General features: G+C 41.4%; 1 protein-coding gene across 4 annotated transcripts in view; it reads left to right on the top strand.

Moving 5' to 3' along the window:
• The window catches only part of MACROH2A1 (macroH2A.1 histone), a 79,589-nt gene that overhangs the window by 34,270 nt on the left and 21,020 nt on the right, over nucleotides 1-24,299 (top strand). For 2 of the 4 annotated variants that reach the window (XM_060636092.3, XM_060636090.3), the window contains exon 5: nucleotides 19,290-19,400. In XM_060636092.3, the coding sequence (XP_060492075.1) occupies nucleotides 19,290-19,400 (111 nt within the window). The remainder of the gene's footprint in view (nucleotides 1-19,289; nucleotides 19,401-24,299) is intronic. The other 2 variants (XM_060636093.3, XM_060636091.3) reach the window with 1 other exon arrangement.

Raw genomic sequence — 24,299 nt, forward strand, 5'->3', positions numbered from 1 at the left:
AAGCAGGAAGTCTGTTATGGTGGTCTGTTTTTCTTCCACACAATAAAACACATTGTCTGCTTACTGTACCAGTATTTGGCTAACATTAAACCCTGGGGGAAGCTGAAATTGGAACCGTGAACAGCTAATTTTCAAAACATTTGTTTAATGTAAATTGTGGTGTCAGCTCCCAGAAACAGCAGAAAACCTGCATCTCCAGGTTTAAGTGGAATGTTCTGAAAATAACCTTTCCAGAGACATGCAGAGAAAGCCTTCCTAACATGCTAAAGCACTTGGAGTAAAAGGGAGTTGGTATTTTTCAAGTGTCAACACGTGAATTCCAAATCATAATTTTCCCCCCAGTTCTATGTAATTGGAAGGTTTTGAGAGTCTCCAGTTGTGACAGCTGAGTCAGCTATTGTGGAAGCGGTTGGAGAAAGGTGCCAAAACCCACCGCAGCCAGGAGTCCAGGGCCCTGGTGGTGCCTTAGGGCTCCTCCTTCCTACTTGGGTGGCCTCAGCCAAGTCTGTGCCTCAGTTTACCCCCTCCCATGAAAGGAAGGGGTGCAATCCAGCCTTATGCTTCAATGACTGTGCCTATTTGCATCATGTTTCTGACGAGGTAATAGGTGTCAGAGTTGGGATGGCATGAAAGAGAGTGCTGTAAGAAGTCCCCCTCTCGCCACGGCCCCTCACTCCTCCCCAGAGCAGTCTCTGCAGTGAATTTTTATGGGCCTTTCAGAAAGTCTACGCATGGAAAAGCGTATAGGCCCATACAGTCCTCCTCATCATACCTGCCTTTGGATATAAATAAGTCCTGTTACCCAATGCTTTCGCAGGGTGGGGCAGTGCTTAAGGGTGCCTGCTCACTGGCTTTGTGGAGAAGGACGGGAAGGGTGTGCAGCACACGGGTTGGGTGCTGCTGTTACTGACTTGTTCTACAGCTCTGACTATACGGCTGGTTCTTTCTATTTCATGATGTGGTGCAAGTGGCCTCTACAGTGTGCAGTACCGTGTTAACCACGTCTCTGTGGATGAGCTTACAGCTGTCCCGAGCGTTCCGACAGACAGTGCTACAGTGACCATGATGGTTGATGGGTGTGTGTGCCCACATACCCGTAGGATAAAGTCCCCAGTGTGAACTTGCTGAAGCAGACTGTTTTCCAATGGCTCTTGGTCACATCGAGAACATTTTGTGCCATTAAGAAATTCCAAAATCTGCCTTGTTCTTTTAACATTCAGTGCCAAAGTTGTTGAAAGAAGATGTGTTCATTCGATCAGTATTCACCCAGCCTGCACGTGCCCATTATTACTCTTGGGAGTGAGGGCACAGCAGTGAACAAAGGCCCTTGCCCTCCCCTGGTGCTCGGTGAGCTCTGCTCTGGTCTAGCAAGGAGAGGCAGAGTCATTCCAGAAGGGCTGTGGGTACATGCGGGTGCGGTGACAAAAATACAGCAGAGTGACAGCACGAGCGGTGTTACTTCACACAGGTGAGGCTTCTTTGGTAAGGTGACCCTTGAACAGAGACCTGAGAGGGTAAGGTGTCTGGGCCCTCAGGTGACTGGTAGGAGAGGTGACTGGCAGACGACCAGCAAGTAAGTGTGCCTGTCCCCCTCCCAGGGAGAACTCAACAGGACTTGGCATGTGAGGTTCCAACGTTTCCATAACATGCACACCTTTGGCAGTTGGAGAAGCCTAGGAATCCTTCCCAAGATAAGGTTTTCAAGGGCATAAATTGCTGAAGATTCAAAGGAAACCGTTTATGCTTAAATCTTCCAGGTTAACACCCCTTGTCAGAATGTTTACCAAGAGCCATAGGATAGTCTTTACGAGATCTCCAAGAAGATAGATAGTTGTTGCCAAAAATCTGTATAAAAAAATGCTCTCATCTAGGATTTTTCTTATTTTTTCCTTAAGTTTTTATTCAAATTCCAGTTAGTTAACCTACAGCGTCATATTAGTTTCAGCTGCACAATACAGTGATTCAGTCTCACGTAGGATTATTTAAACCTAAATCCACACTACCACCCTAACTGAACTCCACCCCCGTGTGGAAATCACCCTCTGGATCATGAAGATAGGCTTGCTCCTCGCTGCCTGGCAGAAAGCCCAAGGTGATTTTGGGAGAGCACCTGTTTCTTTTTTGAGAAATAAATATTGAAACTGAAAATTGAGTGGTGAATGTTCGGGTTAGGGATGCCGAAGAAAGAGATTGGTTCTTTCGAGAAGCCGCCATCCTTGCAATTAAGAGGCCAATTTTGCTGGCCTTTTAATGAGCTTTCTAGCAGGTCAGACATCAGGGTGAAAGAGAGTGTGCACAGGGAATCCTGGATTGAGGATTTCACATAAGGCATTTTGGACCTCAGTCCTATGTGTTCTTAAAAAGGCCACTGACTCTGACTGATGAGGATTTGTGCCGTTCAGAACAAAACAGGGTGCAGGTACAATACATGGGGGCTTTGAGATTTGTAGAACAATACAAACTTCTCCAAAATCAACATTTCAGAGATTGACAAAGAGTATTACTTGCTAGCGTTTCCGCTTCGGGCCAGGATCTGAAAAGAATCTACCACTATCACCATTTCTTAAAAGAAAATGGCATTTTAATCCGAGAGGCTGGGAAGGGAAATAGTCCCTGACTACAGGCTTTATGTAAAAGTTCATGAAACAATTACTAATGATTTGAATGTAGTGATATCTCACGAGGGGCACCTGAGTGCGACTACCCTGTCTTGGGTTGGGAACCTTGCGCGGAAGAGACAGCCATTTGCCAGGTATAGAGGCTGGAGAGAACCGGGGAGGAAAGGCCCGTCCTGTACAGACAGGGTTTGGCAGCCTTCTCTCAAGGCCAGTGGCTTATCAGGAGTTCTCTCACCTTAGACTCCTTTTCCCCACAAGGAATTGAAGGCAGAGGGAAGTCCAGCAGTTTTCTCAAGGTTACATCACTAGTAGAACCAGAAATGAAATGCAGAATTTCAGAGCCCAAACATAGTGTCATTTGTATGACCTTTGACCGTGGACCACTTACTTTTCCTTGGCAAAAGCCCCTCTGTTCTGTTGGTGGAGGGCTGAATGCCTTCTGTTGTAGGTGAGTGGGGCAACAGCTTAAAAAGTTTTTTTAATACCACATTCTGGGCTCATCGTGAATATATTTGTGCCTTTGCAATATATACCCTGCTTACAATTTCCCCCTCTCGTTCTCTATTGCACTGTTTTCCAGTTTTATTGAGCTGTGCTTGGCGTGCAGCACTACACGTATTCAAGGTATACAGCATAAGGACCTCGCTTAAATACATCATGAAGTGATTATCACACTAAGTTTAGATGACCTCCCTTATCTCATAGAGATACAAAAAAAAGTGTTTTTCTTTATGATGAGAACCCTTAGGACTGACTGTCAACAACTTTCACATATGCCATACAGCAGTGTTAACTAGTTGTCCAGCCGCACCTTACATCCCCTGTACTTATCTCCTCACTGGAAGTCTGTACCTTTTGGGGGAGTATTTTAAAAAAGCAGTGTAGTTGCCCTACAATGTGAAATTAGTTTCGGGCCCTTAACACAGTGATGGGTCTTCTCTGTATGTTTTTACTGCTTTCACCGCACGTGTAGCTGTCATCTGTCCCTGTGCAGCATCGTTACGGTAGCGTTGATTTTATCCTCCGTGCTGGACCTTTTACCCGTGTGACTTCTTCCCTCCATAACTGGAAGCCTGCACCTACTACTGCCCTTCACCCATTTGCCCTTCCCATCCAACCCCCTCCCCTCTGGCAACCATGAGTTCTCTGTATTTATGATTCTGTTTCTGCTTTTTGTTTACTTATCTCTTTTGCTTTTTAGATTGCACAAGTAAGCGAAATCTTGGTATTTATCTTTCTCTGACTTATCTCACTTAGCATAACGCTCTCTAGGTCCGTCTGTATTGTTGCAAATGGCAAGATCTCATTCTTTGATATGACTAATATTCTTTTGTATGTGAATGTGTATTAAATGTGTATGTGCCACTTCTTTATCCATTCATCTATTGATACTCACTTGGGCTGCTTCTCTCTACTCATTATTGCGAATAATACTGCAGTAAACATAGGGGTGCGTGTCTCTTGTCAAATTAGTGTTTTCATTTTCTTTGGGTCAATAGCCAGTAGTGGAATTGTTGGATCACATGGCAACTGTATTTTCTTGTTTTGCATAGTGGCTGCACCATTCTGTAATCCCACCAGGGCTTCTTTTTTCTCCATATCTTCACCCACAGTTGTTATTTCTTGTCCTTTTGATTTTAGCTATTTTCATAGGTGTGAAGTGATACCTCATTGTGGTTTTGCTTTGTGTTTTCCCCTACGATTAATGATGTTGAGCATCTTTTTATGTATCTGTTAGCCATCTGTATGTCCTCTTTGGAAAAATGTCTATTCATGTTCTCAGCCTTTTTTTTTTTTTTAATGTTTTAATTTCAGAGGGAAAGACAGAGCGTGAGTGGGGGAGGGGCAGAGAGAGAGGGAGACACAGAATCTGAAACAGGCTCCAGGCTCTGAGCCGTCAGCACAGAGCCCGATATGGGGCTCGAACTCAGAAACCGTGAGATCATGACCTGAGTCGAAATTGGATGCTTAACTGACTGAGCCACCCAGGTGCCTCTCTCTGCCTGTTTTTTATTGGATTATTATTTTGGTGTTGAGTTGTATAAGTTCTTTATATATTTTAGATATTAATACCTTATTAGGTATATCATGGCAAATATCATTTGCTATTTAGTAGTCTGCCTTTTCATTTTCTTATTTTTTTAATATTTATTTTTGAGAGAGAGAGACAGAGAGACAAAGCACGAGCAGGGGAGGGGCAGAGAGAGACAGAGAGACACACAGAATCCGAAGCCGGCTCCAGCTCCAAGAAACTGTGAGATCATGACCTGAGCTGAAGTAGGATGCTTAACTGACTGAGCCACCCAGGAGCACCCCCCTTGCCACCACCGTTTTCATTTTCTTGAAGGTTTCCTTAGCTGTGCGGAAGCTTTTTAGTTTGATGTAGTCCCAATAGTTTATTTTTGCTTTTGTTTCCCTTGTGTGGGGAGACATATCTACATAAATGTTGCTAAGGTCAATATCAGAGAAATTACTGCCTATGTTTTCTTCTGTTTTTATGGCTTATTGTCTCACATTTGGGTCTTTAATCCCTTTTGAGCTTATTTTTGTGTGTGGTATGAGAAAGTGGTCCAGTATTTTTCTTCTGCATGTAGCTGTCCAGTTTCCCCCCACCCTTTGTTGAAGAGACTGTCTTTTCCCATTGTATATTCTTGCCTTTGTTGTAGATTAATTGACCATATAAGCATGGGTTTATTTCTCGATTCTGTTCTGTTGATCTGTGTGTCTGTTTTTGTGTCAGTACCGTACTGTTTTGATTGCTACAGCTTTTGGAGTGTATCTTGAAATCTGTGACTGTGATATCTCCAGTTTTGTTCTTCTTTCTCAAGATTGCTTTGGCTGTTTGGGGTCTTTTGTGGTTCTATACAAATGTTGGTTTTACTTGTTCTACTTCTGTGGAAAATGTGTTAGGGATTGTGTTGAGTCTGTAGATTGCTTTGGGTAGTATGGACATATTAACAATATTATTCCATTCCGTGCTGGTGGAATATCTTTTCATTTGTTTGTGTTGTCTTCAATTTCTTGATAGTTTTCAGGGCACTGGTTTTTGACTGCCTGGGTTAAGTGTATTCCTAGGTATTTTATTCTTTTTTGTGCAATTGTAAATGGGATTGTTTTCTTAATTTCTCTTTCTGCTCTTTCATTTTTAGTGTATACACACCAATTACTGTGTATTAACTTTATATCCTGCAACTGTACTGAATTCATCGATTACTTCTAGTAGCTTTTTGATGGAGTCTTTAGGGTTTTCTATGTATGGTATCACTTCATCTGCATAGAGTGACCCTTTAACTTCTTTACCAATTTGCATCCCTTTTATTTTTGTTTTTCTTTTTTGATTGCTGGGGCTAGGACTTCCAGTACTATGTTGAATAAAAATGGTGAGAGTGGGCATCCTTGTCTTGTTCCTGATAGAGGAAAAGCTCTCACTTTTTCACCAGTGAGTGTATGATGTTTGCTGTTTTTCATATATGGCCTTTATTATGTTGAAGTATATTCCCTCTAAACCTACTTTATTGAGTTTTTATCATGAAGGGATGTTGAATTGTGTCACATGCTTTTTCTGTATCTGTTGAGATGATCATGTGATTTTTATCTTTTATTGTGTTGATGGTGGTACGTCATGTTGATTAATTTGCTAATACTGAACCATCCTGCATCCTTAGACTAAAAATCCCACTTGATTATGGTGAATGATCCTTTTAATGTATTCTTGCATTGAATGCAGTTTGCTAATACTTTGTTGAGGATTTTTCATCTGTGTTCATCAAGGGTATTGGATCTGGAGCCCTGGGACCCTGCTCTCATCCACCCATGCTACCAAGGTATAGGGGAAATGTAAACCATGGCACTCATCAGCCCCTCTGACGTGAAAAGAGTTCCAGCAGCTTTCCTGTCACTTGGTGGAGTTATAGTGCTGGATCTTTTATATACTAGCTGCTCTTTTTACAATATTTATTTATTTTTGAGAGAGAGAGAGAGAGAGAGAAAGAATGTGCACGAGCAGAAGAGGGCCACAGGATCTAGATCTTTTATATACTAGCCACTCTTTTTTTTAAGTTTATTTATTTATTTTGAGAGATTTTATCTATCAGGAACAAGACAAGGATGCCCACTCTCACCATTTTTATTCAACATAGTACTGGAAGTCCTAGCCCCAGCAATCAAAAAAGAAAAACAAAAATAAAAGGGATGCAAATTGGTAAAGAAGTTAAAGGGTCACTCTATGCAGATGAAGTGATACCATACATAGAAAACCCTAAAGACTCCATCAAAAAGCTACTAGAAGTAATCGATGAATTCAGTACAGTTGCAGGATATAAAGTTAATACACAGAGAGACAGAGAGAGAGAGAGAGAGAGAGAGAGAACGAACGAACCAGAGGGCGAGGGGCAGAGAGAGAAGAGAGAGACAATCCCAAGCAGACTCCACACTGTCAATGCATAGAGCCTGACGCAGGGCTCGGAGTCATGAGCCATGAGATCATGACTTGAGCCGAAGTCGGACTCTTAACCAACTGAGCCATCCAAGCACCCTACTAGCTGCTGTTTTAAATCGAGGCTTTTTTTCCTGTGCCTAAGGCTAACAAATTTGCTCCCAGTCCCTCAGTATCTCCTTCCCTACTGCACTTCGCAGCAGCGGGTGGGGGGTTCCCTTCATCACTGTGTCTCTTTCCTTCTGTTATTTTCTGTGTGGTCTCTTTATCTTTGTTGTACGAAAGCTGTTCAGTCAGCCTTCAATTCTTCAGAAGGAATTGCTCTATCAGTAGCTGGAGGTTGGGTGTGTCTATGGCGGAGGTGAGGGTCAGGGTCTTCCCACGTCATACTTTTGGACTGGAACTCTAGTTGAAAGTTTGAGCCTTTTGACCACTGACATCCAGTTCTCCCACAAATATATAACTATAAATAAAAAATTAGGTACAGACACTTAGGTGGAATCTGAGCGAGGTAAGGGACCTTTTTAATCTCCATAGTACATTTAACTCCATTAGGGTGTGGTTTTTTTCTTTATTTTTGTCTTTTTTTTTTTAACTTTTTTTTTTTTTTTTTTTTTTTTTTTTTTTGGGACAGAGAGAGAGACAGAGCATGAACGGGGGAGGGGCAGAGAGAGAGGGAGACACAGAATCGGAAACAGGCTCCAGGCTCCGAGCCATCAGCCCAGAGCCTGACGCGGGGCTCGAACTCACGGACCGCGAGATCGTGACCTGGCTGAAGTCGGACGCTTAACTGACTGCGCCACCCAGGCGCCCTCTTTATTTTTGTCTTAACATTGCGTTTGATTCATTTAGGTTATTGTATGTAGCATATAGCACCGAGTCTGTGCGTTGCATGGTTGGAATTTACCACCACGTGGTTATCCATTCTGCTCTTGAGAGATTTAAGTTGTTTGCAATTTGAGGCTCCTACCAATATTCCTGCTATGAAAGTACATGCCTTTTGGTGCACACATGTTGTATTGTCTTGGGAGTATACTTTTAAGTGGAATTGTGGTATCATAGGGTATTCATATGTTCAGCTTTAGTAGAGAGTGCCAAATAGTTTTCCCGAGTGGTGGTGAAAGTGAGCATTCCCATTGCAGCAAATGGGGATTCCAGTTCTACATTCTTGCCAAGGCAGGCTGTTTTGAGAGTTAAATTTTAGCCAGTCTGATGGCTGTGCATTGTCTTCATGACCATTTAGCTTTCGCATATGCTGAAACAAATTTTGGCCCTTTGGATAGTTCCTTTTGTGCTAGTGTTTTAGGCATTTGAAAAATGTGGATTATCTATCTCTTTTAAATGCCTTACAGTACATATTTATTATGGATATGAATTCTTTTTTTATTGAGATATAATTGGCATTTAATATCATATTAATATCAGGTGTACAACATGATGATTTGATATTTGTATATATTGCAAATGATCACTACAGTAAGTCCAGTTAACATCTGTCACCATATGTAATTATCAAGTTTTTTTTCTTAGGAGAGCTTCTCAAGTCGGCTTTGTTAGCAACTTCCAAATATGCAGTACGGTATTAAAAACTATAGCCACCGTGCGGTGTATTACATCCCCGTGACTTTGGTTTTTTTATCACTGGAAGTCTGTACCTCTTGACAAGCTTCACCCATTTCATCCCCCCCCCCCCACCTCTGTCAACCATCGGTCTGTTCTCTGTATTTGTAAACTCGGATTTTTTTTCTTTTTTGCGATTCCACACATAAGTGAGAACATAGAGTTACTTGTCTTTCTCTGTCTTGATTTATTTCGCTTAGTATAATGCCCTCCAGGTCACATCCTTCTTTTTCAGTGATAACACTCTATTTTGTATATGTGTGTATATATAAAATACATGAGGAGATAATGTATAATAGGATACATAACATATCTAATAGGACATACTATATGTAAGGACATATATATCAGGATATAAAATATGTTAGTATATATAATATATAAGTATCTTTATCAAATTTTCACATTGTCTTTAGCCATGTTTTCATTGATGGATACTCAGGTTATTTTCATTACTTGGCTATTATACATAATGCTGCAGTAACCCTGCAGGTGCATATATATTCTTGAGTTGGTGTTTTTTCTTTAGAAGTAAAAATTGTTGGATCATATGGTAGTTCTATTTAATTTTCTGAGGAACCTCCATAATGCTTCCCATGGTGGCTGCACCAATTTACATTTCAAACCACAGTGCACAAGGAACTCCCCTTTCTCCATGTCCTTACCAGCACTTAACTATTTCTTATATTTTGATAATAGCCTAACACGTGTGAGGCGATAGATACCTCACTGTGGATTGGATTTGCATGTATCTGGTGTGAGTTATATTGAGCACCTTTTCACATACTTGTTGGCTGTCTGTATGTCTTCTTTGGAAGAGTGTGTATTCAGATCCTCTGACCACTTTTTTTTTTAAGTTTTTACTTAAATTCCAGTTATTTAACATACAGTGTAATAATATCAGTTTCAGGGGAACAATTAGTAATTTAACACTTCCATACAATACCCAGTGCTCATCATGACATGAGCACTCCTTATTCCCCATCACCCATTTAGCTCATCCCCCCCCCCACACCATTCCCCCTCTGGTAACCATCAATTTGTTCTCTACAGTTAATAGACTATCTCTTGGTTTGCCTGTCTGTTTTTTTCCCTTTGCTCATTTGTTTAGTTTCTTAAATTCCACAGATGAGTGAAATCATACGGTATCTGTCTTTCTCTGACTTATTTTGCTTAGCATAACATTCTCTAGCTCCCTCCACATCATTGCAAATGGCAAGATTTCATTGTTTTTGATGGTTGAGTAACATTCCACTGTGAACATATACCACATCTTCTTCATCCGTTTGTCACTGGATACTTGGGCTATTTCCATAATTTGGTTATTGTAGATAATGCTGCTATAAATATCGGAGTGCATGTGTCCCTTTAAATTAGTATTTTTGTGTTTTTTGGATAATAGGGTAGTTCCATTTTTAACTTTTTGAGGAACCCCCAAACTGTTTTCCACAGTGGCTGCACCAGTTTGCATTCCAGTCAACATAGCAAGAGGGTTCCCTTTCTCCACACCCTCACCAACACCTGTTGTTTCTTGTGTTGTTGATTTTAGCTATTCTGACAGGTGCAAGGTTATATGTCATTGTAGTTTTGATTTGCGTTTCCCTGATGATGAGTGATCATGAGCAGCTTTTCATGTGTCTTTTGGCCATCTGGATATTTTATTTGGAAAAATGTCTATTCATGTCTTCTGCCTAGTTTTTAATTGGATTTTTCATTTTGGGGTGTTGAGTTTTGTAAGTTCTTTATATATTTTGGATACTAATCCTTTTTGAGATAGGACGTTTGCAAATATCCCATTCTGTAGATTGTCTTTTAGTTTTGTTGATTGTTCCCTTCCCAGCACAGAAGCTTTTTGTTTTGCTGCAGTCCCAGCAGTTTATTTTTGCTTTTCTTTCCCTTGCCTCAGGAGACATAGCTGGAAAGAAGTTGCTGCAGCTGATGTCAAAGAAGTTACTGCCTCTGTTCTCTTCGAGGCTCTTTATGGTTTCAGGTCTCACAGTTAGGTCTCTGACCACTTTTTAATAAAAAAAATTCTTTTTCTTTTGCTATTAAATTGTATGAGTTCTTTATATATTTTGGATATTAACCCCTTATCAGATACAGATTTTCCTTGACTTATGATGGGGTTGTGTCATGATAAAACTATTGTAAGTTGAAAATATCATTAGGTTGAAAGTGCATTTAATACACATAATTACCATACTTCATAGCTTTAGCCCAGCCTACTGTAAACGTGCTCAGAACACTTATTAGCCGACAGTTGGACAAAATCATTTAACCCAAAGCCTATTTTATAATAAAGTGTTGAATATTTCATGTAACTTATTGAATACTGTACTGAAAGTGAAAAACAGAATGGTTCTATGGGTACAGAATGTTTGCGTAAGTCTGTCAATCACTTACCATCATGACTGTGTGACTGACTGGGTGCTGTGGCTACATGTTGATGTCCAACATCACGAGAGAGTATAGTACTGCACATTGCTATCCTGGGGAAAAATATCAAAATTTAAAATTAAAAGTATACTTTCTACTGAATGCATATAGCTTTTGCACCATTGGAAAGCAGAAAAATTCAAAGTCAGGGCCTGTCTGTATATGATTTGCAAATAATTTCTCTGAAGGTGGCCTTTTCATTTTGTTGATGGTTCCTTTGCTCTGCAGAATCTTTTTAGTTTGGTGTAGTCCCATTTTTTATTTTGCTTTCATTGCCTTTGCTTATGATATCATATACTAAACATCATTGCCAAGAGCATTAACAACGAGCTTACCATCTGTTTTCTAGGAGTTTCTTGGTTTCTGGACTTGCATTCTAGTCTTTAATCCATTTTGAGTTAATTTTTGTGTATTATGTAAAATGGCGGTACAGTTTCATCTTTTTGCACATGGCTATCCTATTTTCCCAACATTGTTTAATTGCAGTGACTGCCCTTTCCCTGTTGTATAGTCTTGGCTCTTATGTCATGAATTCATAATGTATATGTGGGTTTATTTCTGGGCTCTCCATTCTGTTTCACTGGTCTGTGTGTCTGTTTTCGTGTTGATACCATACTGTTTTGATTACACTTGTATCTCATAGCTTTGTAATATAATTTGAAGTCAGGGAGCATGATGACTTCTGTTTTGTTCTCCTTTGTCAAGATGGCTTTGGCTTTTGGAGTCTTTTGTGATTTCATGTAAATCTTAATATTGTTTGTTCTGTTTCCATAAGAAATGCCATTGGAATTTTGATACAGATTGCATTGAATCTGTAGATTGCTTTGGGTAGTATTAACATTTTAACAATATTAATCCTTTCAATCCATGAGCACAGAATATCTTTCCATTTATTTGTGTCTGGTTCAATTTCTTTAATTAATGTACTAGAGTTTTGAGGATATAGTTTTTTGCCTTTTTGGTTAAATTTATTTGTAAATATTTTTTGATGCAACTGTAAATGGGATTATTTTCTTAATTTCTGTTTATGATAATTGTTATTAGCATATACAGATGCAACAGATTTCTGTATATTAATCTGGTGTCATGAAACTTTATTGAATCCATTTATTCTAAGTTTTTAAATGTATACTTATTTTTGAGAGAGATAGAATGTGAGCAGGGGAGAGGCAAAGAGAGAGAGACACACACACAGAATCTCAAGCAGGCTCTGTGCTCTGAGCTGTCAGCACAGAACCTGATGCGGGGCTCAAACTCACGACCCGTGAGATCATGACCTGAGCCGAAGTCAGATGCTTAACTGACTGAGCCACCCAGGTGCCTCTATTCTAACAGGTTTTTGATGGAGTCTTTTGGGTTTTCTATATATAATATCATGCTATTTGCAGACAGAGACAGTTTTAGTTCTTTCTGAATTGGATGCCTTTTCTTTTCCTTGCCTAATTGCTCTGGCTAGGACTTCTAATATAGTATTAGAATAAAATACATATATATATTATATATATATATATATATATATATATATATATATACACACACACACACACACACACACACACACATACATACTGTGTATATATATACACATATACACTATATGTATAGTATATATATACACATATACATATACACATATATAGTATGTGTGTGTGTATATGTATATATTTATATATATTCTAATATATATTAGAATAAAAGTGGCAACAATGGGTATTGTTATCTTGTTCCTGATCTTAGAGGAAAAGCTTTCAGCTTTTCACTAATGAATATGAAGTTAGCTGTGGGCTTGACATTTATGGCTTTTGATATGTTGAGGTATGTTCCTTCTATACCCAGTTTGTTGAGATTTTTTATCATAAATGGATGTTGAATTTTGTCAAAGGCTTGTTCTGCATTTGTTTAGGTGATCATAGGTTTGTGGGGGGTTTTTTTACCCTTCATTTGTTAATGTGGTGTATCACTTTGATGGATTTGTGGGATATTGAACCACCCTTATATCCCCCACAATAAATCCCACTTGATCATGGTATATGATCCTTTTAACGCATTGTCAAATTCATTTGTTAGTATTTTGTTGAGTGGCTTGCATCTGTGTTCATCAGGGATATTGGCTTGTAATTTACTTTTCTTATGGCATCTTTGTCTGGTTTTGGTATCGGGGTAGTGCTGGCCTTATAAAATGAGTTTGGAAATGTCCTCTTATATTTTGGAAGTTTTAGAAGGATTGGTATTCATTTTTCTTTAAATGTTTATTAGAATTAACCATTGAAACCTGGTCCTGGACTTCAGTTGGTTGGTTGTGAGGTTTTCGTTGACTGATGCTGTATACCTTTACTAGTAATCGGACTGTTGAGATTTTTATTTCTTCATGATTCATTGTTGGTAGTCTGTGTGTTTCTAGGAATTGGTCCATTTCTTCTAGGTTGTCCAATTTTTTTGGCATATAATTGTTCATAGTCATCTCTTAAAATCCTTTGTATTTATGTGGTATCAGTTGTAACATCTCTTTTATTTCTGATTTATTTATTTGACTCCTCTGGGTTTTTTCTTAGTCTAGCCAAAGGTTTGTCAGTTTTGTTTATCTTTTCAGAGGACTAGCTCTTAGGTTAATTTATCTTTTCTATTTTTGTCTATGTGTTGCTGCGCTGATCTGTATTATTTCCTTCTTTCTACTAATTTGGGGCTTCATTTGTTCCTTTTTCTTTTTTCTGGTTTCCTTTGGTGTAAGATTATATTGTTTGAGCTTTCTCTTGTTTGTTTTTTTTTTTTTTTTTTTAAACTTTATTGTTTATTTATTTTTGAGACAGAGAGAGAGCATGAGCAGGGAAGGGGCAGAGAGAGAGGGAGACACATAATGTGAAGCAGGCTCTGGGGTCCAAGCTGTCAGCACAGAGCCCGACGCAGGGCTCGAACTCACAAACCGCGAGATCATGACCTGAGCCAAAGTCAGACGCTTTACCGACTGAGCCACCCGGGCGCCCCTCTCTTGTTTGTTTGAAGCAGCCTGTGTTGCTATACACTTTTCCTCTTAGAACTGCTTTTGTTGCATCTCGTAAGTTTTGGCATGTTGTATTTCCGTTTCCCTTTGTCTCAAGGTATCTTTTTATTTCTCTTTTGATTTCTTCTTGACCCGCTGGTTGTTGAGTAGTGTGTAGTTTAATCTCCACATATTTGAATCTTTCATTTTTTTTTTATTTGTAATTGACTTCTAGTTTCTTGGCACTGTGATCAGAAAAGATGATTGATACAATTTCAGTCTTCTCAAATCTATTAAGATGTGTTTTGTGTCCTAAAATATGATCTTTACCACAGAATGTTCTATGTGCATTTGAGAGGAATGTGTATTCTGTTACTTTTGGGCGGAATGTTCTGAATATATCTATTAAGTCCACCTGGTCTAATGTATCATTGATTTTTCTGTCTGGTTGATCTATCTATTGATGAAAATGGAGGTATAATGTCCCCTATTATTATTGTATTGCTTTCTACTTCTGACTTTAGGTTTCTTAGTGTTTGCTTGATATATTTATGTGCTCTTGGATTGGGTGCATAAATGTTTATGGAATTTATGAAATATATACAAATATCTTCTGGTGGGATTGACACATTTATCATGTAATAGCCTTCATTATCTGTTATTGTAGTCTTTTTTTTAAAGAATATTTTACCTGATACATGTACAGGTACCCCAGCCTCCTTTTGGTTTCTAGTTACATGAAAAATATTTTTCCATCATTTCACTTTCAGTCTGTCTTGTCCTTGTGAAGTAAGCCTCTTGGAGGCACCATATAGATGAGTCTTGTGGGTTTTTTTTTTTTTTTTATGTTTGTTTATTTTTGAGGGAGAGAGAGAGAGTGTGAGCAGGGAAGGGGCAGACAGAGGGAGACACACAGAATCTGAAGCAGGCTCCAGGCTCTGAGCTGTCAGCACAGAGCCCGATGTGGGGCTGGAACCCACAAACCGCGAGATCATGACCTATGCTTAAGTAGGACGCTCAACGGACTGAGCAACCCAGGTGCCCTGATCAGTCTTGTGTTTATCCATTTAGCCTCCCTGTCTTTTGGTTGGAAAGTTTAGTTCAAAAGAAATTATTGACAGGTATGTACTTGTTGCCATTATGTTGTTTTCTGGCTATTTTGTAGTTCTTCTGTTCCTTTCTACCTCTCTTGCTCTCTGCCTTTGTGATTTGATGATTGCTTTTAGTGGTATAGATTTATCTTTTGTGCATTTACTGTAGTGTTTTGCTTTGTGTTTATCATGGACACACAGGTTTATAGAACAACCTATAACAGTTTATTTTAAGCTAATAACATAAGTTTGAACACATTCTCAAACTCTACATTTTTACCCTCTCAACATTTTATGTTATTGATGTCACACTTTATGTGTTTTAATCTTGTGCATCCCTTAACTAATTATCGCAGTTATTTTTACTACTCTTGTGTCTTAACATTCATATTAGCTTTCTAAGCAGTTAATTCTCTACCTTTAGTATAGATTTACCTTTACTAGTGAGAGTTCTGCTCTCATTTATTTTCCTATTACTAATAGCACTCCTTTCTTTTCAGCTTAAAGAAGTCCTTTTAAAAACATTTCTTATAAGGCTAGTTTAGTGGTGATGAACTCCTTTAGCTTTTGCTTGTCTGGAGACTTATTTCTCTATTTCAAAGGACACCTTGGCCAGGTAGAGTATTCTTGGTTGGAAGTTGTTTTAATTTTCAGTACTTGGAATATATTGTGCTTCTCCCTTCTGGCCTACAAATTTCTGCTGAAAATCTGATAGTCGGATGGGGGTTCCCTTGTATGAAAACAACAAGTTGTTTTTCTCTTGCCACTTAGAAGATTCTCTCCTTGTCAAAAATCTTTAACTTGTGACATTTTAATTATAATGTGTCTTGGTGTGGGTCTCTTTGGGTTCATAGTTTTTGGAGCTCTGTGGGCTTCCTGTCAGGATTTTTTTCTTTTTTTATGGCTGAATATTTCAGTATATATATACCACAGTTCTTTACCCATTCGTCTCTCTGTGGACACTTAGATTGTGTCTGTGTGTTGCCTGTTATAAATGATGCTGCTGTGATCAGGGGGTATGGTTCTCTCTTTGAGACAGGATTTTTGTTTCCTTTGGTTTTATTCCCAGAAGTGGAATTGCTGGATCATATGGTAGTTCTACTTGTAATTTTTTGAGGAAGCTTCCTATCGTTTTCCCCTAGTGGTTGTCCCAGTGTACAGCATGGGCAACAGCCTTCATGGTGGAGGCCCTGAGCAAATGAATCATTGCTGAAAGCCACCAGGATTAATTATCACAGGCTAAGCCTCACAATTTGGCTTCATAGGCAGCTGCTGACTTATACCCGGGTCCCAGAGAAGCCGTCACAGCCCCTTCTAGTAAAACCAGCTCCCTTTCTTGGATACCTGAAATTCTGAAAGTTAAGGCTTTCTCACCTCTAAAAGTCCAAGTATTTGGGGGCATAAGCACTAAATCCTTATCTACTTATCAACTGTACCCCATTCCCAAGTGTTTACTGAGGACCCCCTGTGTGCACTGCGCTCTCTGGGTAGAGCAGTGGTTCTCAAAGGTTTTTGCTTGTCTACATCCTAAAACAATTTTGAAGATCTTTGTATCTCACACATTTAAATTTTGACAGCTAAACTTTTCATAATAAATTTAAATATCTGTGAAGTGTATAATTTTTGGTATGCAAAACACTGTTTCATCACTCATTTACATGTATCCAAAGAAATTGAAATACAACGTTGATTTGGAGTACCATCATTTAAAAACATACAGACAAGCTCTTTTTTAACAGGCAGCAAATTTACATTAATTTTCTCCTTGAACCCGTATTTCCCTTTCACTTGTCCCACAATATTTTATCCTAATGTCAAACATTTTATGCTGCTGGTATTTTCTTGATGTTCAGAACAAAAATAGTGTGTATACATTTAAATTTACTTGGAAAAAATTTCTTGTGATCATAAATCCACTAAATGCTGTGGATTCTACAGGATTGGATCATTGTCACATTTATTAACACACAGTTGATCACACCAATACTGTGCAAATTTAATAAATATTAAGGAAAATATTCCCTCAACTGTATTTTTTTTTTTTCCCGTAACCGTGTCTTATAATGGGATAGATGGAGATCGTTTTTATAATTCACTCAGGTTCCTAGGACAGTTACTTATAAAATGAAACAGGGTTCAGCATCCTATATTTGGATATTTATAGGTGTAAGTACTTGGAATGTCTTACGCACAGAAGGTAGTTGAATGGGAATGGAAAGCATTTCGGGGCACAGCAATATCACTCGATCCTCCGAACTCTTGAGTTATGTGGCAGCAGTCACATAGTAATCTGTCATCAATTTCTTTTAGTATGTTTTACTTCACAATTGTTTTAGATGGACAGAAAAGTTACAGAGAAAGTCCAGAGTGTTCCTGAATGCCCCTCACCAGTTTCCCCATTGTAACATCTTCCATAACCCCGGTACATTTGTCCCAACTAAGAAACTGGCACTGTTAACTCCATCAGTCTGTTCTTTAATGATCTCTCATCTGTTAAGTCATTTTGGTATTTCTCCCGTTTTGTTGAAAGCACAGAATTAGAAACATCTGAGTAGTGAAAGGATTTGTCACCCAGCCTTTCCCTTTCTTGTTTCCTGGAAAGTGTATTAAAAATAGGCTTACTAAGACTTACCACGTAACTGTGGGTTATACCTTTTTCACTGTTGGTCTATCATTTGTCCAGTCTGGCATACTGGAAGAATTAGGAAAGCCATAATAGTGATCATTTTATCATATCTTTGCTAATACCCTGTTTCTTGATAAAATAATTCTTCTCTTATTTATATCAAAACCTTGGAGCTTCGGATTTAGGTCATTTCGTTTATGGAAAATGTTTGAGGTTGGCCATAGAACTTAAATGTCAAAGCATTCCTTCTTGTTAAAGTGTTGAGTAAAACTAGCCCTTATTTTTTCAATGCAAGCAAAAATGTTAATATGTTAATGAATTTGAATCCCTAAGTTGGCATGTGGACAGGGTCTGTGGTCCAGAGCCTTCCTTCATAAATGCATGGTCATCTGGGATACCTTTCATCCCCTGTTTTCTTGGTTTCCTCACACTGGAGCATCTCTCAAGAGTGATGTCCTTTTTGATCGTACTTGGGAAGGGAAAAGGTGAAGTATCTAAACACAAATTGACATTGTTCCCGCTATCCTCAGTGTATGATACATGTGAATGCAGAACATCCCCAAATGAGCCAGAATACCCATTTCTCTTATAATCCTCATGCTTAACAGAAATGCATGAAAGACTGGTAAAGTCCTGTATCCCTTTTCCCTCCCTGGGGGTGTGCCAGGCTACTAGTCACTGTGGGAAGCAGGACAAGGGTGGTGGTGCAGGGAGTTCTGACATGAGACCTCTATCACTTGTGCAGATCACTTAGGGTAGATCACTTTCAGGAAAAAGTACATGAGAAAGTTGAGGATCTGGAAATGAATTAAACCTCTCTGGACAACAGACCTTGCAAGGCCCTTAGGAACCCCAGGGTATACATATCTGAGTCGGGTTGGGGCTGGAAGGAGGCCCATGAGATGCTGATATCCATGCCCTCTATGAGGATGGGGAGTCCCCAGGGGCAGCGGGACCCAGCAACAGCCACCATAGGGATCCTTCTCCAAGGCTGGTTTTCATGAAGGACAGTTGGGAGTGTCTTACCTACCGGGCTGGAAGAGGTTGCAGGATTATGGTTCTTGGTCTGATTTTTGCTCTTTGAGAACTAGTGACCAGGAACAGATTGCTTTTTCCCTTCCAACTTGAATAGTGTGCAGACATCGAGAAAGCAAAGACCCTTAAGTAAGAGATACTTAATTGGCCTAAACTTATAAAAATAGTTGTTCTCGATTATCATTCTACAGTAGAGTTTTGCCTTTAAGTAGCTGTGTGTTTACATGACAAAGTGATGCAAATACAGCTAACTGTCCTCATAGAACTCCCAGACTTCACAGTGAGCCTGCAGCTCCCAAGCTGAGACAGGCCCCAAACTGGTTGTGTTTTAGTTTCCTGTTTTCTGCAGTATTAAGGGGAGGGCCTGTGAGCTTCCTCCCCATTAGAAAAGCCCAGATTCCTTTGGTCTCTGCCTGTATGGGCCTCATAGTGACTCTTGTATTTGTGCAAGAAGAAGCAGGGCGAAGTCAGCAAGGCAGCCAGCGCCGACAGCACCACCGAGGGAACGCCGGCCGATGGCTTCACAGTACTCTCCACCAAGAGCCTCTTCCTCGGCCAGAAGGTAGGCAGATGTGCGGCCTCAGTCTGCTCGCGGCCCTGGGACAGACGGGTGGAGGCCACCTCTGTTGCAGGAAGGCCTGGGGATTCCCGGAGGCCACTCCTGGCCGTGTGGGTGTGGAAGGAGGAGTGGGTAGCCTCACGGGGGGCTGCGGCAGGAGCAGTGGGGGAGAGTGACAGGTGGGAAGAAGAGGTAGTGGTAAAGAAGCGGGAAAGCCGCTCCCGTGGTGGTGGGGGGTTCGGGACAACCCCGGGGTTAGTCTGCAGAAGAAGCTACTAATGTGGGATACACTGGTCATCATGTAGCCCCCGGCCAGCAAAACTGCCCCAAGTCAAAGCTGGGTCTTGGAAAAGGAAAGGTCTAGTAGGCAGCGCACAGGCTTGGGTGGGCACTGAAGTCAGAGCCTCTGCTCCGGGGGCGGGATCGTTTTTAGACGTCCTTAGGTAATGGGTGCACTGAGCCACCTCTGGACTCCTCAAGCCAATCTTTTGTTTGTTTTAATCGTGGGCAATGTATTTTCAGCCATCCCAGTGATGCAGCTTTGCCAGGACGCCATGGTTTTGTAAAAGATGATTCACTTTTGTTGAAAATAAAAATGATGCAAAGGCTTTTAAGACCTGAGAGTGAGAGTTAATTAATAATGCTCTATTAACACCAAAAACAAACAAAACAAAACAAAAAACAAAACAAAAAAAAAAAACAAACGGGGGGTGGAGAGAGAGGGAATTACACTTCTCTTAATGTTTCAGTCCTACGTGAGAAACAATTAAAGGCATGAAAGAATTTGACCTTCATGTAAACTGCGTTGTGGCTAACAACTTGGTTCTGAAGCTGCATCATTTTTACAACCTCACTGTCAATTTTCTTTTGCATCTCAGTGACACAGCCCTCCTGCTCCTGCATTGCAAGCGCTCCTTCCCCTCTTCCCCCCTTCCTGTCACTAATTGCACTCAGGCTCTCATGATGCAATTCCTGTGGTGGACCTTGTGTTCCAGCAAATAACCATTGCAGCTGACATTTTATAACCATTATCTGTATTTTGTACGCATTTTTCAAAGGGAAAAATAAGCAGCGCTTGTCATCTTAAGGTCTGGGGCTTTCAGAGTTTTCGTTTAAAAGATTTTTGTTTTTATTTGTTTAAAAGTTTCAACTCAGCAGTGAAGGCAACCACCTGGGTCTACTTTCACACCCTTTAACATGTCCTCTGGGTAATACGTGGAACGTTAACGCGAAGCGCCTTCCCACTTGCTTTGGTTTGAACTCGAGTGTGAACACCCTGCTCTTGAGGGGTAGCTCCAGTGTCTTTAGGTCCCTGTTGCAGACCGTCAGCCAGGCCTGGAAGCCGATTCCGCAGGTAGAACAGTTCAGGCCCTCCTGCTGTCCCCCACCGTCTCTCACGCTTTCTCCCATCCCACCCTTGGGTGCCCTGCCCCTGGCCTCTCCCTTCCCTGTGGTGGTCTTGCTGTCTCCTGCTGACTACCCCACAGCCAGCCTCACACCCCCTTACTGGACGAACTCCAGTACCCTCAGAATAGCCGCACTCAGCCACACAGGTATCCATGTACAAATGGATGCCCTTCTAGATCTCGGGGTCAGGGTCTTGTCTGGGTTCTGCTGCATGTGAGCCCTGGAAGGGAGCTGGCAAAGGCCGCAGACACCATGCTAGTTCCTCTGCAGCCACGCAGTGCCTTCTTCCCCACCATGTGGGGTCTCAGGACCAGGTGCCACAGGCCTAACAGTACAAGAGAGTACAAATCGGCAAACACTGTACCCCATTCAGGATTGGGAAGAGGGGAGACCAAAAAGCTATAGGGAAGTACTGACACTCCATAATAACCTACAGATGTGTCATCTAATGTTGTTTAAGAAACAGAGGAAAATGGGAGAAGTAGACTTGGCAAAGAAACTAATATGCCTGTCTGAGGTCTTGACTTCTGTTTGGTTGAGCTGAACCCCGTGTAAAGCGGTCAGCTGTCAGAGAGGCGGCTGCATGCAGACCCAGACAGACCACCCACCTTCTTTGCCACATCCCACAGTTAAGTGTCAGTGGGGAGAACAAACACCGAGCTACCGCGAGGCTGCCCTCCGCGTCAAATGTGCTTCCAGGTTAATGACCCAAAACTCACACATCCAGGGCGAGGTACCCCCAAATCCAGCACCACACATGCCCTTTAGCAGGGTAAACTCGATCTCCCCAACTGTGGCATCACAGAATAAGGAAACACCTCAAGTCAGCCTGGGTGCCAGCATCGGAAACTAGTGTGCCAGCAACCCTTTCTGGAACGCTGGGCCCTGAGGTGTGAGGTAGAGCACGTATTTATGGTCGGGAGCGTTATTTTGCAAGCAGTACTTTCTGGTCCTTTATTGGCTATTACTGTGGGGTGAAAGTCATGGCTTAATAATGCAAGAGGGGCAAGAGTCCTAAAACTGATGAGAATTTTCACACAAAGCGCATTTTAAAATGTTACTACCGACCTTAGTTCGTTTTTGTTTTTTTATTCAAGCTAGTTAACATAGAGTATAGTCCTGGCTCCTGGAGTAGAACCCAGTGATTCCTCTCTTCCATACGACACCCAGTGCTCATCCTGAAATGTCCCCTCCTTCATGCCCATCACCCATTTAGCCCATTCCCCCACCCACCCCTTCCCTTCCAACAGCCCTCAGTTCTCTGTATTCAAGAGTCTACGGACGTTAGTTGTGAGTTGGATTTTAGGCAGTGTCCTAAGAAGGGTACCTGAAGATGAAGACCGTATCGTACCCTTTGTCCCACGAGTCCTGTTTTCCCATCTTTGACCATGAAAGCCATGCTTGAATGCTGCAAGCAGGAGAAGGTAGAGAAAGGTAATACTGCGCCCTGCACAGCCCTGCAAGGCCTGGTTGCTAAGCTACTCACAGAAGCTGGCCCAGGGCTCAGGAGCCTGGGGTCTAATTATCATTGACGATGGTGTATTTCAGGTTCTCAAGTCTCAGGAGTGATCGTCCTCATTACTCTGCTTTTATCCAGCATTCACTGTTGAATTGTTTTCAAAAAGAAGACAGTGCTGTGAATCTGAATCTACCGAATGTTTTTGCTTTGTGCTTCAACAGAGATTCACAGCTTCCTTCCAGAGATTGAAAAACCTGATGGGTTTTTTTTATTTCCAAAAAATTCTTCCAATATGTATTTCTATAAATCTGTGTCAGTGGTAGTAACTGATTGGGGCTTCCTTGGTCAGCAGTAGGGAAGGCAGCGTAAGGAGAGTGTGAGTGAGTCTCCAAGCCTCCCAACTGTCAGGATCGGAGCCGCAGCCCCGTAGGCCACTAAAGGCATGGGGCAGGGTACTTTGGGTTTTCTGCCTCACAGAGACACCCGGTTCCCAGAGGCTGGAATACTATAAGGAGAGGGGGCAGTTGAGACGGCAGTGAGGAGAAAAGGGCTGATGCCGTCTTTCTACCCCTACAGCTGACAATGGGCCTCTCACAGGCCATGAAGGGTGCTGGCTCCGGGCTTCTAGGCCTCCAGTGGTGCTCACATGTGTCCTTTGTGTGGCAGGTCTAGCCTGAAACCTGCCAGATGATACCACCAGACCTGAGATCTTCAGGAGAATTAAAGCTGGAGATCTGGGGATGTGTGCAGGCAGGGCATCAGAGCACCGTTAAAGAAAACCCCTTGATCCCAGAGGCAGGGCAGGATGGGGCCACAGAGAAGACACAGTTCTCCATGAGAGGCTTAGAAACAGTGCCCTCTCCCTTGGCCTTGGTTGAAGTGGACTTTGGTGACAGGAAGAGAGTTGCATTGTATATGGCCAGCACAAGGAAATAAGACTGGTCAGTCTTTTCCCTTCCTTGTCCATTGTGAAGGCATTGTCAAAGAGATGTCAAAATTTAATAATTCCAGGCTAGATTAAACATGTCCTTCAGATACTGTTTATCAATTACTTTTGTTTCCTAAAATGGAATTTTTGATAAGTAAAAAAAAAAAAAAAAAAAAAAAAAAAAATAGGATTCCTCTAGCCAAATAGGTCATGTCACGGCACAGTCCACATATCTGTCTAGTAGTTCCAAGCCACTGGCTCCTTCCCTATCATTGGCAGGCCTCCTTCTGACCTGCCCTAAGTGGTGGGGGCCACAGCCTGCCTTCCAGAAAGGCCAGGTTGGCCCTGAGCCACTTGAGGTCCATTGCAGACCAAGGGCCCGGTTTCTGAGCTCTGGCATTTCCATTAGCCCTGCTTTAAGAGAAGAGAGATGTGCATTTCACCTCAGAGTTGTCGGGTTGTTTGACATTCAATTCCAGCTCTGTTTGTGTGCCTGTAGCAGCCTGAGCACTGTCTTGGGTCTCTTGTGGCACTCAGGGTTAAGAGACAACCCAGTCTCTGCCTTCTGGGAGCTTCTCCTAATGAGTTCACTTGTGAGTAGAGAACAAGGACTAATGTGGACATAACCACTGGAGGGAATATGGGGGTACTACAGACCGAGAGACCGGATGTGGTAAACCCAGCTAAGATTAGGGTAGTCAGGGCCCAGAGATGGAAGGGTCTCACGGGACACTTAGCTAGGTCCCCTTCTTCCACCTCTACAGCCAAGTAGGACCCCCTCCTGCTCTCTAACTGGCAGTGCCCTTTCGTCACTCTCTACGGTGGCCAGCAATCTTCAGATGTTTTAAACTCCCCGTGCTGTCATTCAGAACTTATTTTTCCTTTTTTTTTGTTTTTTTAAGACTTTTATTTATGTATTTTTTTAATGTTTATTTTTGAGAGAGAGAGAAAGCATGAGCAGGGAAGGGGCAGAGAAAGAAGGAGACACAGAATCTGAAGCAGGCTGTAGACTCTGTGGTGTCAGCACAGAGCTCAACATGGGGCTCAAACTCATGAACTGCAAGATCATGACCTGAGCCAAAGTCTGAGGCTCTGACTGAGCCACCCA

The sequence above is a fragment of the Panthera onca genome, chromosome A1 (assembly GCF_046562875.1).
Source record: "Panthera onca isolate mPanOnc1 chromosome A1, mPanOnc1 haplotype 2, whole genome shotgun sequence".
Taxonomy (NCBI): domain Eukaryota; kingdom Metazoa; phylum Chordata; class Mammalia; order Carnivora; family Felidae; genus Panthera; species Panthera onca.